The sequence below is a fragment of the Serinus canaria genome, chromosome 2, assembly GCF_022539315.1.
Source record: "Serinus canaria isolate serCan28SL12 chromosome 2, serCan2020, whole genome shotgun sequence".
Lineage (NCBI taxonomy): Eukaryota > Metazoa > Chordata > Aves > Passeriformes > Fringillidae > Serinus > Serinus canaria.
This window is the reverse complement of record NC_066315.1, coordinates 140296203-140311498: the sequence shown is the minus strand read 5'-3', so window position 1 is coordinate 140311498 and position 15296 is coordinate 140296203. Positions and strand designations below refer to the sequence as shown.

At 44.1% G+C, this 15296-nt stretch overlaps 1 protein-coding gene across 11 annotated transcripts in view; it reads left to right on the top strand.

The window, feature by feature from the left end:
• Positions 1–12763, top strand: part of MTSS1 (MTSS I-BAR domain containing 1) — a 125483-nt gene extending 112720 nt beyond the window's left edge. For 6 of the 11 annotated variants that reach the window (XM_030228375.2, XM_030228396.2, XM_030228381.2 and 3 more), the window contains 4 exons: positions 5930–6124; positions 8094–8258; positions 8600–8762; positions 9822–12763. In XM_030228375.2, the coding sequence (XP_030084235.1) occupies positions 5930–6124; positions 8094–8258; positions 8600–8762; positions 9822–10507 (1209 nt within the window). In that variant the 3' untranslated portion in view covers positions 10508–12763. Of the gene's footprint in view, positions 1–4806; positions 4927–5929; positions 6125–8093; positions 8259–8599; positions 8763–9821 lie in introns of all 11 variants that reach the window. The other 5 variants (XM_018913828.3, XM_030228422.2, XM_030228416.2 and 2 more) reach the window with 3 other exon arrangements.
• Positions 12764–15296: the final 2533 nt, after the last annotated feature.

The window sequence follows — 15296 nt, the reverse complement described above, 5'->3', positions numbered from 1 at the left end:
TAGTAAGAGTAGTAAGTCTTTGTTGTTATCACACTTAGCATAGAGGATAGGAAAAAGAGCAGTTACAAAAACAGACTGCTCTTTCACTGGTGTGTGAGAAGCACCTTTCTACAGTTGCTGGAAGTAAAAGTGTTAGCCTGTAGCACATGACTGTACATGTGGGAAGGTCACTGTAAAAGGCTTTAATCCTAATTAAAGGGGTACATTTGGGTGTAGCTGAACAGCTGGAAAAGCATCACAGGTCTCTTTCTGGTCTGGAAGAGTTTCTTTAAATGCCAGGTGTGAGGTCAGGCATGGCCAGCATTGCCCATGACAAACTCCTTCTGACAGACCTGCTGGAAGCTCAGAGTGGCTCTTTGATGGGCATTAGATGTGGCTGCTGCTGCTGCTAAACCCACACCTTGCCCTGTGTGGTAGACAAACTGAGGCCTGGGAGTACCTGTGATCACATGATGTGATAGGAATATAGTGATGTTTGATCCAGGGCATGATAATAATACGATCCACTGGATTTGAAGTGAACATGCTGGGGGAAGCACTTACACAGTTGGATTTTACAGGGTGCTTGTGACTTCATGGAGATGAAAGCGAAGGAAGAGAAAGAAGCAGATGAAGATAAAAATGTTGATGTGCTGTCAGACAGCAGAGAGATAAGTCTTTATTGTTAGAATGATCTGGAAAGCACTTTCCTTAAACAGTGAAGCAGAGGGAAACTGAATGTGAAGTTGCTTCTGCATGTACAGGTTATAAAGCTGGAAAGAGTCTGCTTTTGAGTAGATTCCATTGCTTGAAATAGCTGCAGATTAGGATAGGGGAAATATATTGTTACAGCTGTTCAGTTTTCCATTTAAATTTAGAAATGCTTCCAAATCAGACCTTAGAAGAAACCCAAAAGCAAACAAACAAAACAAAAACCTAAAATCGAGTTCAAACTGAAACACATCAGTCACTTATCACCAGATGTTTGTTTCTTCTAAAAATCCTTTTCTAAGTTACTTCTCAGTAGTTTGTCCCTGACTAGAAAGATAAATACAGAGATATTTATCTAGAGTCAGTAGAGGCAGATTCCTGGAAATTAGACAAATTCAGGAGGTGACCTTGAGTCAGTATCCAGAGCTTTTCTAAAAGTAGCTGAGCCCATCTTCCACTGGCTCTAGAGGGACATTGGACCATGCTCATCATTGGGATTTGGTCTCCTGGGAAACCCTTGACCAGGAATCTCTGTCTCCTGTTTGAGAACGGGAGAAGGTTAAGAAAGCAATGCCATGTTTGAGTGGAAAACATAGCAAACAAAGGATGCAAGTAATCCAAGATAACCATGGTCCTTTTATAGGTTAGTAGGACAGCACATGGAAAATATAATTGTACAGTCCAGTAGCTCAGAAAATCTTTTTTTTTAAATCCCTGCTGGCACTTATACATACCACACCAAGCAGTGGGACACTGTCCATGGCTCACCTGAGAGACCAGAGACCAAGCTACACTTGTACAAATGTACATTTGGGGCACTGCTTGTCACTGCAGAGCATAAAGCTTTAGCTTTATGCTGTTAATTTTAAGCTTTTTCTCAGAAGAGATAATTTTAGAACAGAGCAGAACTGCCATTATCGCAGCTGTGGGAAAAAAAACAGCTAAAATGGAGCAACTGATTTTAAAAATTATTCAAACAAAACAATCATTTTTAAAAAGGAATCTAGTAAAACAAGGGGAAAAATTCTGAAAGTCAGATTTCTCACACTATGGGCTGGGAAGTACAAATTGGTCTGCCCTGTGTGTGCACTCCCAGGAGAGGGTGTGCCAAGGCTTGTGCATCTAAAACAAGCACTCCAAAGTCTGGAGACTCTTTGCCTGCGCAGCAGTTGTGCAGTTTCTGTTTTCAGTCCCTTCTGTACTTTATGGTTAAAGGGAAGTCTGTGCTTCCCACACCTGGGTGCAGCATTGAGGACTGGCTCTTCAGTCTGATCCAAGCATCCTTTCACCTGCTGCCAGTCATGTTTTCCTTACGCTTTTCCTTCAGGAGTTCAGTATTCTTCTGCCTCACTCTCCATTGTTGGAATCCTTTTTTAGCAAGACCAGAGATTCCCTTTCTTTGTGCCCACCAAGTTTCTGAAGATGAGACCCTGTTTCTGTACCACCACCTCTTGCATTTCCATCAGCTTCCAGGATGTTTTCCCCGTGGCATCTTGGTTCAGCCTCTGTCTAGCTTTTCGTGGTGAAAATGGACACACTAAATTAGTGGGAGAGACCTTTTTGTCATCTTTTTTTCACTTAAGAGGAATCATTTTACTGCAAAAATAAGTTCACCGAATCCAGTCATTTTTTTCTGCCCATAGTTTGCGTCTTCAGTATCTACATTTTCAACCTTTTAAAATGCATCTTTGTTGGTAAGAAACCTCATTTATGAGCTCTTTCTAACATTACTTGACAAAACCTTGTGAAATTTCTGTCTTGTAGACACAAATAGTGTATTAAATGTAAATTCCCGAGTTCTTACTTATCACCACTGGACCATCTGTAGAAAACAAGGTGGCATGGGAGATGCCATGCTTGGCACTTGGACCCTTCCTATCTCTCATGCCATGTGCAGAGCATGCAGACCCTGGAGGGTCATTCAGGCCATAAGTAGGAGGTTTCAGAAAGTATTTTCTGAAATTGCATTTTTTGTCCTGTTTTTTTTCTTGGCTAAGCCATAAGTAGTGTGAGTATTCTCCTGAGGCTTCTTTTGCTGAGGTACCTGGAATGTCAGGCAGAACTCTGGAGTTTGCTGTAAAAGCTAGTTTTCTATAATGTATTTTTCTCCAGGAATAGAGGCAGTAGTCTCATCTCCATTTAGTGCACCATGGTTATGACTGATGGCAGAGTCAACTGCAGCTCATCTTCGTCAGTATTCTTATTTTTAGAGGCTTTTCTCCAGTAAAAGGAGTTGCATTAAATCAAGAATGTGACAAGTTCCACTAAATATCATGCCACTGCATCATCAGGTACACCACTTTCACTGCTGTCCTTTACAGCTATGTGTCATTGGTTGTTGTTCCCTCTGATTGTACCTTCACCTCAACTCTTACTGCACTTTGAATACCTTGTTAGCTGAGCAGAGTTGTACCCAAAGGACATTTGACAGGTCCCCTTCAGATCATCTCATGCCAGCATAGGGTGGCATGAGTGTTACTTCTATAAAATACTCCATCACTCTACATGTTTTTTTAAATTTTAGCAGCCTTTGCAAAATTTAAATCACAGTTTACCAGTAAGCTCAAGACGCTGATTCTGTGTTGACTTACCAGCTGCCCCAGCAGCCTTCACCAAAATCCTTCTGGTGACAGTGTTCCATCCAGGGAGACCTACATTTCCTTCTACCCAGGTGCTGGCTGTACATTACCCATCTGTAGCTCCTGGTGAGCAGTGAGACAACTTGAGGGTTTTAGGAGAAATTGCTCCCCTACGCTACCTTGTACCCAGCTGTCCTTCTATTGCAAACTCACTCCAGATCTTACTTAAGGTTAACGGGGGAATTTTACTTCAGGTGAGATTGCCCTTCCTCTGCAACATGTCATTCCTTGAAATCACTGTCTTCGCTACACAAACTGGATACAGCAGCACATTCTCTCTGCTGCCATAAAGCGCCTTAGACAGATCAGTTTCACAGGTCCTTGGCTACTAAAGGGTGAATTGGTCTTGCTAGTGTTGAATTTCTGAGAGTGAATGGAGCTCAATACTACCCTGACAACTGTCAGTACTCGTGACCGTGTCCAAGCTCTCGGTTGGACCTGGACACACATCCCTGCAGAGCAGGATGCCACTTCCAAGGGGAAGATGTGGAAGAGCATTGTAGTTGGTGAAATGGTTCATGTGGTTATTCCCCTTGGCCTTTGTGTAGTTGAATTATGTGCTGTTGCAGAGGTCTGACAGCAGCAAAGGTACATAAAGGTATGCACTGAAAATTGGAGAAGTTCCTAGGTGGGAGCAAAATGTTTGATGTGTTCAGTGGACATTTTGTGTCCTGCATTTTCCTTTACTCTCCATCCAAGTCCCTGGTATTTTCTGCTTCAGCTGTTGAGAGAAGGCAGGTGGCAAGCACATGCCAGCACTTCTGCACTCAGCAGAATGCTTGTACCTTCCTGCTGGCTGCTGGGTAGGAGGGTTTGAGTCAGAGTTCAGAGTGCTTTTGGTGTATGCATCCTACCTGCAGAGGCACATGCATACAGGTCATGCACTTTGGAAACCTCCAGTTTTGGTAAGTATCACTTCTTTCTCTGTTCCTTGAACTCAGATAATACTTGAACTCAGATGAGCTTTTCACAAGCACTTTTGCAGATCAGAATGTACAAGAACTTGTGAATGTAAGTGATGTTTGCTACTCCATGTTTTAAATCTAAACTTTGTGCCTTTGAAATACTGATGATCTGCTTTTCTGTATAAATCAGTTGTCTCAGTATATTGCATGTTTGGACCACAGGTGCCCTCAGGTCCCTCAGCTTCTTGCTCTGAGACAGCAGCAGAATTGAGACGCTGAAATTGCAATGAGGAGTTGAGATTGCTGCCTCAATTTCCTCATTCCTAAGCAGTGTGCCAAGTTCTCGCATTAAGCAAGTGGCTTATTTTTTTTTCATAGATTTCATGAACATTAGCAATAGTTTTGAGCAGTTTCTAATTGATCTTTAAAATCCTAACCCTTTGCTTCTCTCATCCTTCCCTCTCCTGTGTGTCTCTGTGTATGTGCTTTTTGTCTTTTCGTTTGTGATTTTTTTTCTTTTCTGGTGGCTTGTGTATCCTTTCCCTGCATTGCGGTGCTGTTTTATGCTGCAGAACTCGTCCAGCTCTGCCTCTTCAGAAGCCTCTGAAACCTGCCAGTCAGTGAGCGAGTGCAGTTCCCCCACCTCAGTCAGCTCAGGCTCCACCATGGGGGCTTGGGCCTCCACAGATAAGGTGAAAAACTTCATCTCCAAGACATACAAACCTACTAGCTCGTTATCCAAACCCTGCAACATTTCAACAAAACCTCCATGCATGGGATGCAGCCAGGATTCCTCTTTGTGGGGATGAGACCAGGAACTGCTGCATGCTCCCTTAGAAGTCAATATGTTTGAATAAAAACCACAATTGTCTTTGAACTAGCTACTAGGAGAAGCTACAAACTGGGCATTTTACAGAGGTAATATTCTAAGAAAAGGTCATTTTCCAGCTTTTCTACTCAAAGAGATTGTGGAATGCTGCCCAAACCCAGCTGGTTGCCTGACAAAAAGCACCTTGCCCAAGTTGTGCTGTTTGTGGCTTCTCCCATCTCTCCCATTAGATAGCATACCTTACATTGATTAATGGTTGGTTTGTTTCTTTTTTTACCAAAAAGGAAATCAAAATACACATGGTTGGAATAAATTACATGGGATACACTCTAAATTGGGGGAGGAAGTGATAGCAGTCTCCTTTCTCATCTGGTAAATCCTTGCTGTTGGTTTTTCTTGTTTTGTTCTTCCATATCATCACACAGCCAGAACACCTCATGTTTGAAGGCTTTATGCTTTTCCTCTCTGTCCAGCTACACAGACTGAATACCACCAATGCAAATGCCTTCAGGATTGGAAAAGTTCTGTTTCTGTGTTCAGAGTCTGCAGGGTACCTAAATTGCAAAGGCTTTTTCACAGTGTGCTGCTTTCATGGACAGAAGGAAAAGCTGCTCAGCCTGGAGACAGTGACTGCTAAATTGATGCCTGAAAGTTGTTATAGATAACAATTTTCAGGGATCTCACTTGTGAACCAAGCATCGTATCAATTTTCTGTTTTTTATTTGCAGCAAATTGAAGAATTTCCTTTCTTTTGTTTTAAGATACAGAGATTTTCTCCCTAGAACATCAGTCACAGTGTATTTTCGTGTTCATTCTGTTTATATTAATTTCTCTGTTTTTGTTTTTTTTATTTGTTTCATTTCCAGTTGTCTAATGGGTTTTATCACTGTAGTTTATCAAGTGACCCATCCGTAGCTTCAGTTGGTGCAGGTCCTTTCCCTCATTTCCCGCCTGTCTCCCGCGCGTGGACTCGGGCTCCCTCAGCCCTCCTTCCAGACTACGTTCATTATTACACCATTGGGCCAGGCATGTTGCCATCATCTAAGATCCCTAGCTGGAAGGTTTGTGTTCCTTTTGTTGTGGCAGTCCTCACCTCCTCATTCCAACAGCATGCACACAGCAGTTGTTGCTCCCTTTCGGTCCATGTAATTCCTGGTTGATTTGCTCTGTTTGGTTGGGCACTGCATGGTGGAAATCACACCTAAAATCCGGTTGTGGGTATTTCTGAATGACCTTGTGCATTCTGGCACCAACTGAAACATACCAAAGCTGACAACATCTAGGTAGGAAGGAATAATTTAGCTCTGAAACATTGGTGAAAAGACCTGGGCTCTATTCAGGGGAAAAAAAAGCTTATTTAGCACTGTCAAAACACTCACTTGAGCAGGGAAGGGCATCCAGTTGTTTCAGAGGGACCATACATTGGACACCCTGATGTTCTCCCTGTGGCTGTAGGCAGGCCCACTCTCCTAGATCCAGCTGGAGGGGTTTAAGAAGGTGCTCCAGTACCAGGTAAACCCAAGTGGTGACTGAAGCTTTACTGTCACAGACTGGATGTGCTCACTCAGCTCATTTTGCTCTCTTGGGGACCACCAAAAAAGAGTGCAGTAACTTCTTTCAGTTGCTCCAGCTGGATCTGCAGGGATTTTACTTGGCATCAAAATATATCTGCTCTGCTAGAGCCTGAAAGTTCATCCCTGCCAGGTAGTTCCCCTGGGAGACTCTGCCCTAGAGCAAAGAGAAAAGGTTTCTTGTCTGTTGCTGTGGATGGTTATGTAATACTGCATATGCCCCACAGGACCCATGTATATACATCTAAATTGAGATACCTTGTCACAGATGCCCCTACTCTCTCTCCAGCAGCTGGAGACTGGGATACATACAGGGTGGCCACAGTGGTCCTGGGGGTTCAGGGTCATTTGTTGTGTCTCTGCTAGAAACACTTTGACAGTATATTTCACAACAAAACACTTTGAGAGCAGAGACACAGCTGTGAAGGCAAAGCAGAGTTTCACATGAGTTAACAAAACCTAGACCTGTCTGTCTAAGGGGGTCTGTCAGTTCAGCAGCCTTGCACTTCTTGTTTCTTGGACTGAGACACCTCAAGAACCCCACAGAGTGGTCTTGGTCCATCATTAATTGTCCATCAGAAGGCTGTGATACGCTGCCCAGCAGGCAGCTGGGAGGGTGTGGGGCCCATTCTCACTAGTTGTTCCTTTCATTTTTAAAGCAGCCTTTGTCTCAGTGAAGGAAAACTTTTAGGATTGGGATTGCCCCTGCAGCAGCTGGTGTTGGGGGGCTGCTGCTTAGCCCTGGTTCTGCATCCCAGGGCCTGGATCAGTCAAGCTCTTTGTGTGCAGCATGTGGGTTCTGGACACCCTCAGGACTTTGCTTAATAGAGCCTCAAGTGAATACAGCCCTCATGGCCTGAGGAATTTCTCTTTCAAATTTAGCACCAGTAATTCAGAGTGAGGTTAGTCTTTGTTCAGTACAGACTATCATTATAAACTAGATTTCAGTTAGTAAGTAAACTGAGAGATAACTCACAGTAACTTGCTCCACTAATCTGTATGAAAAATCTGTTCAAGCCTAATTTTTCAGAAATGAAGACATCTGTAACAGCATGTAATACTAGAATCTGTGTTTATCTGGAACAGTTTCATCACTGATTGGACATTTATCTGTATCTTCTGCTGTGTGACAGTGATTTTTGTGCTCGAAATTCTGAAAATGTAGGCTTTGACACCATGGAATTTCATTTTGGTAAAAACTATAGTATCAAAACATTAAACACCTTCATAGAAGAACATTTAGGTAGAATGGGAAATTTAGATTCCTTTTAATAAAGGAAATAGGTTTAATAAATAAGGATTTTTAATATCCTCAAAATTAATTTCTCACCTTATTCAGAAAGGCATATCCAGTTTGATACACAATCTGTTGCATTAAAATTGCCCTGTTGCCTAGTTTTGCCTGTATTTGAAGCACAGTTCCTGATGAAGGCTGTCCCTAACGAGCTGGTTTCCCCAGGACTGGGCCAAGCCAGGCCCATACGATCAGCCCGTGGTGAACACACTGCAGCGCCGCAAGGACAAGCGCGAGCCGGACACCAACGGAGCCGCTCCCAGCGGAGCCCCCGCGCCCCCCGAGGAGGCCCAGAGACCTCGGAGCATGACGGTGTCAGCTGCCACAAGGGTGAAGCTCTCGTTTCACATACCCTCTTTGGTGCAAAGAAAATGGCCGTGCTGGCTCCTGCCAGTACTTTGGATGCCTTTATGTTGTGTTTTTCTGGGAAGTGGTGCTGGTGTGGTCGGTGGGAATCATGCAGGCAGGAGGGAATGCACTGTTGGGCACTGACTTTCATAGAGCAATGTACTCCAAAGAAGCACCTGTTCCTATGCCCAAGCAAATGGCTGGGCTCAAACCTGTTGGATTATGATGGTGACAAGCTCTGATGGGGAGGAGAGATAGTTAAAAGTGGGTGAAGGTGACTGACCCTTCCAGGTGTAACGAGTCTCTCTCCTGTGTGTAAGCAGCAGGGTGAGGAGATGGAGGCCTGTGAGGAGCTGGCACTCGCTCTGTCCAGAGGGCTGCAGTTGGACACCCAGAGGAGCAGTCGGGATTCCTTGCAGTGCTCCAGTGGCTACAGCACCCAGACAACAACTCCGTGCTGTTCAGAGGACACGATCCCGTCTCAAGGTACCCATTCAGCAGATGTTCCTTTTTAGAGCATTCCCATCCTGGCCATCACACACTCACCCCATGGTGCAAGGAGCAGCTATTGCTTACTGGCTTTTTAGTCAGCTGGGGAGGAAGGCTGGCATTGCTGTTAGGAAGATTTTTCCAGCTTGGAATGCAGCCTGGATTTATTGACTACATAGAAACCTGCACTGCTGCATAGCGTACTGAACAATTGTATTTTCTTGTGCACTGCTTCAGTGAGTTTTAGCCTAAGGATGCCACCATTTAAAAGAGGATCCTGGAATTGTAAATGACACTGATACTGCATCCAGTACTTCTTGGGTCCTTTCTGAGCTATTGTCTCAGCAAATACACATTCATGAGCTTTGCCATCTTCCATCAGCACTCTCAATCTGCTCTTGATTTCTCTTGGTGACCTTTTATTTTCCTGCCTTAGCAGAAATGTTGTAATTGGAAAAAGACTCCATTGGAGACTTAGGCATAGCTAGGCAGCTGCAGTAAAGTGTTGGGTTTTGTACCCTGTTTCAGAACCAGCAGTAAGCTGAGAGAGGCCAAGCTTGGTGTTTGCAGTTCAAGCCTTGTTTCCTCAGCACTTATGTGGACAGGAAAGGATCCAGTGCAATTATTAAAGCTGACGCTGAGTTTTCAGAGCTGACAGCTGGGATTTACTTTGTTTGCAAAATAAACAAATTTGCTGCTGAAATCACCGGTACACAGTCCTCTGAACCCACTTGCCTAATCTAAAGTACATTTTTCAAGTATTTCTATCTACAAGTGGTGGCACGTGGCTTGTAGGTTTTGGTATCTTCATGTTGGTGACAAATACGGAGCTCGTTCTCTTTCACAAGAGCCATGGGCTCCCTGCAGATGTAGGATTTGTCTGCTGTGATGCTTTCAGGCATCAAATCTTGGTCACAGAACCTTGGACTTTCTTCCTTCTAAAGGTGGAAACTCCTTTCATTCTTACCAACTCCAGACTTTTTTGGTTACTTATACGTACTGACATGACTCAGCTGTCTGCTCCAGCTTGATCCTAACTCTGTCTTTTGGCATCAGTTTCAGATTATGATTATTTCTCTGTGAGTGGTGACCAGGAGGCAGAACAACAGGAGTTTGACAAATCTTCCACCATCCCAAGAAACAGTGACATTAGCCAGTCCTATCGCAGAATGTTTCAAACCAAGCGTCCTGCTTCCACCGCAGGTCTGCCAACCACGCTGGGACCGGTCATGGCCACCCCCGGCGTCGCCACCATCCGACGGACGCCTTCCACCAAGCCCTCGGTCAGGCGCGGCACCATCGGCGGAGGCCCCATCCCCATCAAGACGCCGGTGATTCCCGTCAAAACACCGACTGTCCCCGATATCCCGGGGGGGCTGCCCGGTGCCCTCGCTGGGACAGAAGAGTGCCCCGAGCAAAGTCTGGAGTCTCCAGCAGCAGGAGATGGCGGGCAGGCTGTCACCAGCATGCCCTCGTGGAGCGGGCAAGCAGCTGTCAACCCTCCGGCGCCGGGCCAGAAACCGGGTGCTGCCGAGGAGCAGAGGCAGGCGGTGCCCGAGGGCGAGGAGGGCGAGCGCGATGGGCTCAGCAGCCTGGCACCCGCGGGGCCGGCGGAGCTGGAGCCTGGCGAGCTGAGCCCCGGCGATGTCCCGCAGGGGGAGGATATGCTCAACGCCATTCGGCGCGGGGTCAAGCTGAAGAAGACGACCACGAATGATCGCTCAGCGCCTCGTATTTCCTAGGAGCGGAGAAGCTGCCAGACTGCTGAATGCCGAGAAGGAACTGTGAGAAAACTAATCTGTCTCTATCCATTCCAATCTGTAATCAGTGATTTTTTTAAGATACTCGGTAACAGACAGTCTGAAAGTACTCTAAAAGAGAAAACAAATGAAAGAGCGTAGTAAGACATAATCTTCAGTGGTGTTTTAATTTGTAAATATCAATGATTTTGTTTCTGCATTTTTTTGATCTAAGTTACACTTTTAATTTTTTCTGAAGGTGCCAAATCCCATTTACCTTTTTTATAACTCTCTTTGTAAAGTTTTAAATCATAGAAGAAAAAAAAATTGTCGAGTAGTTAACTTCAGCAAAGGGATTTAATGAAAATTTGGCTTTTTTGCAAGCTTTTGTAGAGCGCCTTGTAATAGTGAGGTTAAAAAATAGAACAATGGGACTTACTACAGTTTAAGTCAAGCTATATGGAACGGATCGTCATTTAAGTATTTAAAAAAGTTTGAAAAGCAGGAATAAAAATTGACAATAAAGCAATATATAATGCCAGGAAGAAACCTGCAGTTGGTAGAGTTATTGGGGGGTAGTGGGGGAGGGAGATGCCATCAAAATAGCAGATGCTGTTGCACAAAGTAGCCTAGTAGGATGAATTACTAGTAGCTTCATGGTAAATGCATCAGAATAAGCCATATTGGATTGCAGTGTTTTGTTTCTGTAGGGTGTTTTAAAAACTGGGTTTTTCCACATTTCTTTTTTGACTGCACAGCAGCAACTCTCAGTCACATGCATGCAGCCTTAACTGTAGGCTTGGTTCTTCCACCTTCGTGTTTTGTTCCACTCATCCTTCCGCTGAATACAAACAAGGACAACAGGCTTAAGGCAGTTATAAGGTGAAAACATTTGTAAAATGCAAGCAGGGAGTTCTTAAATGTTATCAAAATGCCTTTTTCTGACTGTGCCCAGCAGGCTGGGCACCTTAGAAAGCCCAACTATTTTGAGAAAACACTTAAAAATTTGACAGGTGAAACCAGCTTGTGATCGAATAAACTGCAAATGTTTCTTTCCAATACAGGGGCTTGTTTTTCTTAACTTCTTTTAAACGGCAGTTGATTGGCTTTTCTTAAATACCGAAAAGAAAAGGGTTGAGGGGTGGGGGGTGGGGGGTGATACTGGTTTTTTGATAATACCGGGAGTCTGACCACTATAATCTCTTTTTTTGTACTTTTAAGTAATGTTTTTTGGAATGCTATTGATAGAATCATTAAGAGTTGGATTTTTTCCTTAAAATAAAAGTAAGTTATTGCTGCAATACCCGTCTCCTAAAGCTGACAGAAATGTGCAGACCCCTTGGCATGACTCGTGTTCCAGTCAAAACAATCCAGAAGGATGCTGTCTGCCCACCCACAGCAGACCCACATGTGGAGGGACGCCAGACTTGCAGATCCGGGATTGTTTAAAAGTGCACCAAATAACACACGTAAGGGGCTGGTTTCCACCGCACACTGCACATTTCTGTTGGCTCTAGAGTTGCCTACATGACCTCTTATGCTTTAATACATAACTGCATTGGATGTGAAACTTCTAGTAACTGTGTAGTCACTGTGTTCTATATGACATTTTACACTGCTGTGCTTGCTAAATTTTTTTTTTGTTATGGCTTAAAAGCAAAAAAAAAAAAAAAAAGCATGATTCTTAGAAAATATTAAACCTTCCTTTCTTTGAAAAACAAGCTCCTTATTACAGAATATAATAAACAGTAGTGCCTGTGGTGTAGCCCACCAATCTTGATACAGTAGCTGATGCATTGTGCAAATGAGGCTTTGAGATGGTTTTTGCATAAACAAAAACTGTTAGGAGATAATCTCAATAGTTAAAAGTGTTATTTAAACCTTTGAAATAAATGGATGTAACTGTACCCAAGTACAGCTTTTCACTTGTTTAGTTCTTAAACGTTAGTATAATCAGTAAAATTTAATATAAAATGTTGCCAAATTCAATGTAGAAAGAATGTGACAAAACACTTTGGATAGTTCTATTGTTTGTGTTTTTGCATATTGTAAAAGCAGTGTCACAGCTGAAAAATAAATTGTTTCTAATGGTAAATTATTGTGGTTTAGTTGCTAGTTTGTACTGAGAGTTGACCTCTCCCTGTGCAGTTTTTTGTTCTAAACTGGTATAAATAATTGCTGTAAGTGTGTCTCCCTTCTACATTGTAATGATTGCTTAAGCCTACATTATAAATAAAGAACTGCTGAAAAACTCCCGTATTTTGCTTCTTAAAGACTTTTTGCTTCCAGAGCATTGGGTATCATGGTGGCTTTCAAGATCATGCAGGTTCCATCTGTGTGTAATAGAAGCAAGAGAATTAAAAGCCAAGTAAATAAAATTGCATAAAGCTGTGTTTTACTGATGGGCACTAGCAGGGTAGCAGTGGAGCAGAAGTGCAGTACTAACAATGGAAATTCCCATTAAACAGTAACAGATGACATTTCCCTGCATCTCGCTGCTGTTACCTGGCCAGGAAGCACAGATGACTTTGCATTTTTGTGGATCCATCTCAGTACTGGACCACAGTTCCTTAGGCCAGAGGAGGAAAATTGCTGCTGTCAACACTGCCTGTGCTACAGCCAGAATTTATCAAATACAGCAGCATCATCATCTCCCACAGCTCCCCCTGAAGACTTTATTTTGTTCAGCTTTCTCAGCATTGAAAGCAGAAAAGGCGAGTAGGTTGTCCGTTCTTTGAGTTCCCACACAATAGCCTGGTTTCTTTGCCACGCAATAATTTCATATTTTTATCTAAAGGTGTCCTTGTTACTGCACTGGGCTTATAAGGCTGGGTTTAGGTAGCAGGGGGCTACAGGAGTCGTTTCTGTGAGAAGCTGCCAGAAGCTTCCCCCATGTCTGAAGAGCCAGTGCCAGCCAGCTCCAGGATGGACCCACCACTCACCACAGCCGAGCCCAAAAGTGATAGTGCTAATGCCTCTGGGATAAAAGATTTAAGATGGAGAAAAAAGTTGCTGTGGGACAGCAATAGCAGGTGCGGGGAGAGGAGTGGGAGTATGTGAGGGAAACAGCTCTGCATACACCCAGGTCTGTGAGGAAGGAGGGGCAGGAGGTACTCCAGGTGCTAGAGGAGAGATTCCCCTGCAGGTGATGTAGCTGTGCCCCTGCAGCCCATGGAGGTCTAAGGGGGAGCAGAGATCCACCTGCAGCCCATGCTGGAACAGGTGGATGCTCAAAGGAGGCTGAGAGCCCATGGAAGCCTGTGCTGGAGTAGGGTCCTGGCAGAACCTCTGGAGCCCTGCAGAGAGGAGCTCATGCCCTTAGGTCAGCTTGGGTCAGCTGTCCTGAGTCCTGACTGTCCCCTCCCAAGATCTTTCCCACCCCCAGTCCACTGGTGAGGGGGATGCCAAGTGGACACGCTGGATGTTGTGGAGCACTACTTAGCAGTAGCCAGAGCACTGATGTGCTCTTAACACCTTCCCAGGATTATGAGGGCTGCTCTGTATAACATTAACCCATCCCATCCCAATACAGTCAGGAAGAGGTTAAAGGAAAAACCAGTGTGGTTTGGCTGGAAATGTCATGTCTCCAAAAGGATCATGGTTTGATTCCCCCTTCTCTCTGTGGCTGTGTTTGAAGTACTGTTGAGCATCTTGGCTCACTCAGGTGTCAGTGCTTTGCTCAAATTTTCAATACTGAAGGCACTTGTTCCAAGTGACAGCTCCAGCCTGATGTGTGGCAGGGGCTGAACAGCTGTGCTGGAAGAGGGCACACCTCAATTCATCACTACTTTTGACTAACTGAGCACAGAGAACAGATCCTGCTTCTTGGCAGGAATGAAAATTTCAGCTGTGGAATATGTAAACCTGTTTTTCTGTAGTTACATTTTCAAAATTCATACCTATTTTAGCATGCAGACTAATTGGAAAGAGGCAGATTAAAAATTTCTAATAATCAACTAGATTAAAGCCTTTTTCCTGAGCTACATAAATTTGGTTCTTAGATCAGCTGAAACTTTGCCATCTTTTGTTCAATTGGGGTTCAGAGAAATATTAAGCTCTAGGCATAAATATGGGCACAGTCAAGTAACTTCTGTAGAATGGAAGTCAGATTAGGCAACCTACACCTCCCAGCCCTAAAAACAGGAAAAGAGCTGAAGGACCAGGTTTTCCTACGAGCTTTTTGCATCTGTTCTCTCACTGGGCAGTTACCGGAAGTGTAAGAACTTCCCCTGTGTTGCACCAGTGCTTTGGGAATGTAGCCAGAAGCAAACAGCTTTCTGCCTCCACTTCAGTGTGTCACACTGCCAGAACCATTTGTGACCTGTGAACGGGCACACAACAGCCACAATCCTCAGCAGCATGCTAACTCATACAGCTCAGTGATTATCTGGGATTCTCTTTATGTGGGGATCAACTTTCCTCTGGTGCTCTACAGCACTGTTATCCATGCCATGAGGAAAGCACCATGTTGTAAGGAAAGTTTGTGTCTTGTGAGATTTGATACGAAAGTGAAAAATGCAGCCAAGAGCCTAAGGAGGAGGGAAGGGAGGGAAAGATGTCTTCATCCGGCAGCAAGGTCAGAAACACCCTCATTACAAGAGCACCCAAAGCCCATGTGTGCTGCTGTCTTTAACTCCAGCTTTAACACTTGGCCTGTATTTAGTACCACATTCCATCTGAACTGCCTGCACAAGCTGGCAGTGAAGTGCCAGTGTGTCAGAGAAGAGCAGTGTACCAGAAAAACACCTTTTCTGTTACTTTATTTGGCTTTATTCTATTACTTTGAGGACCA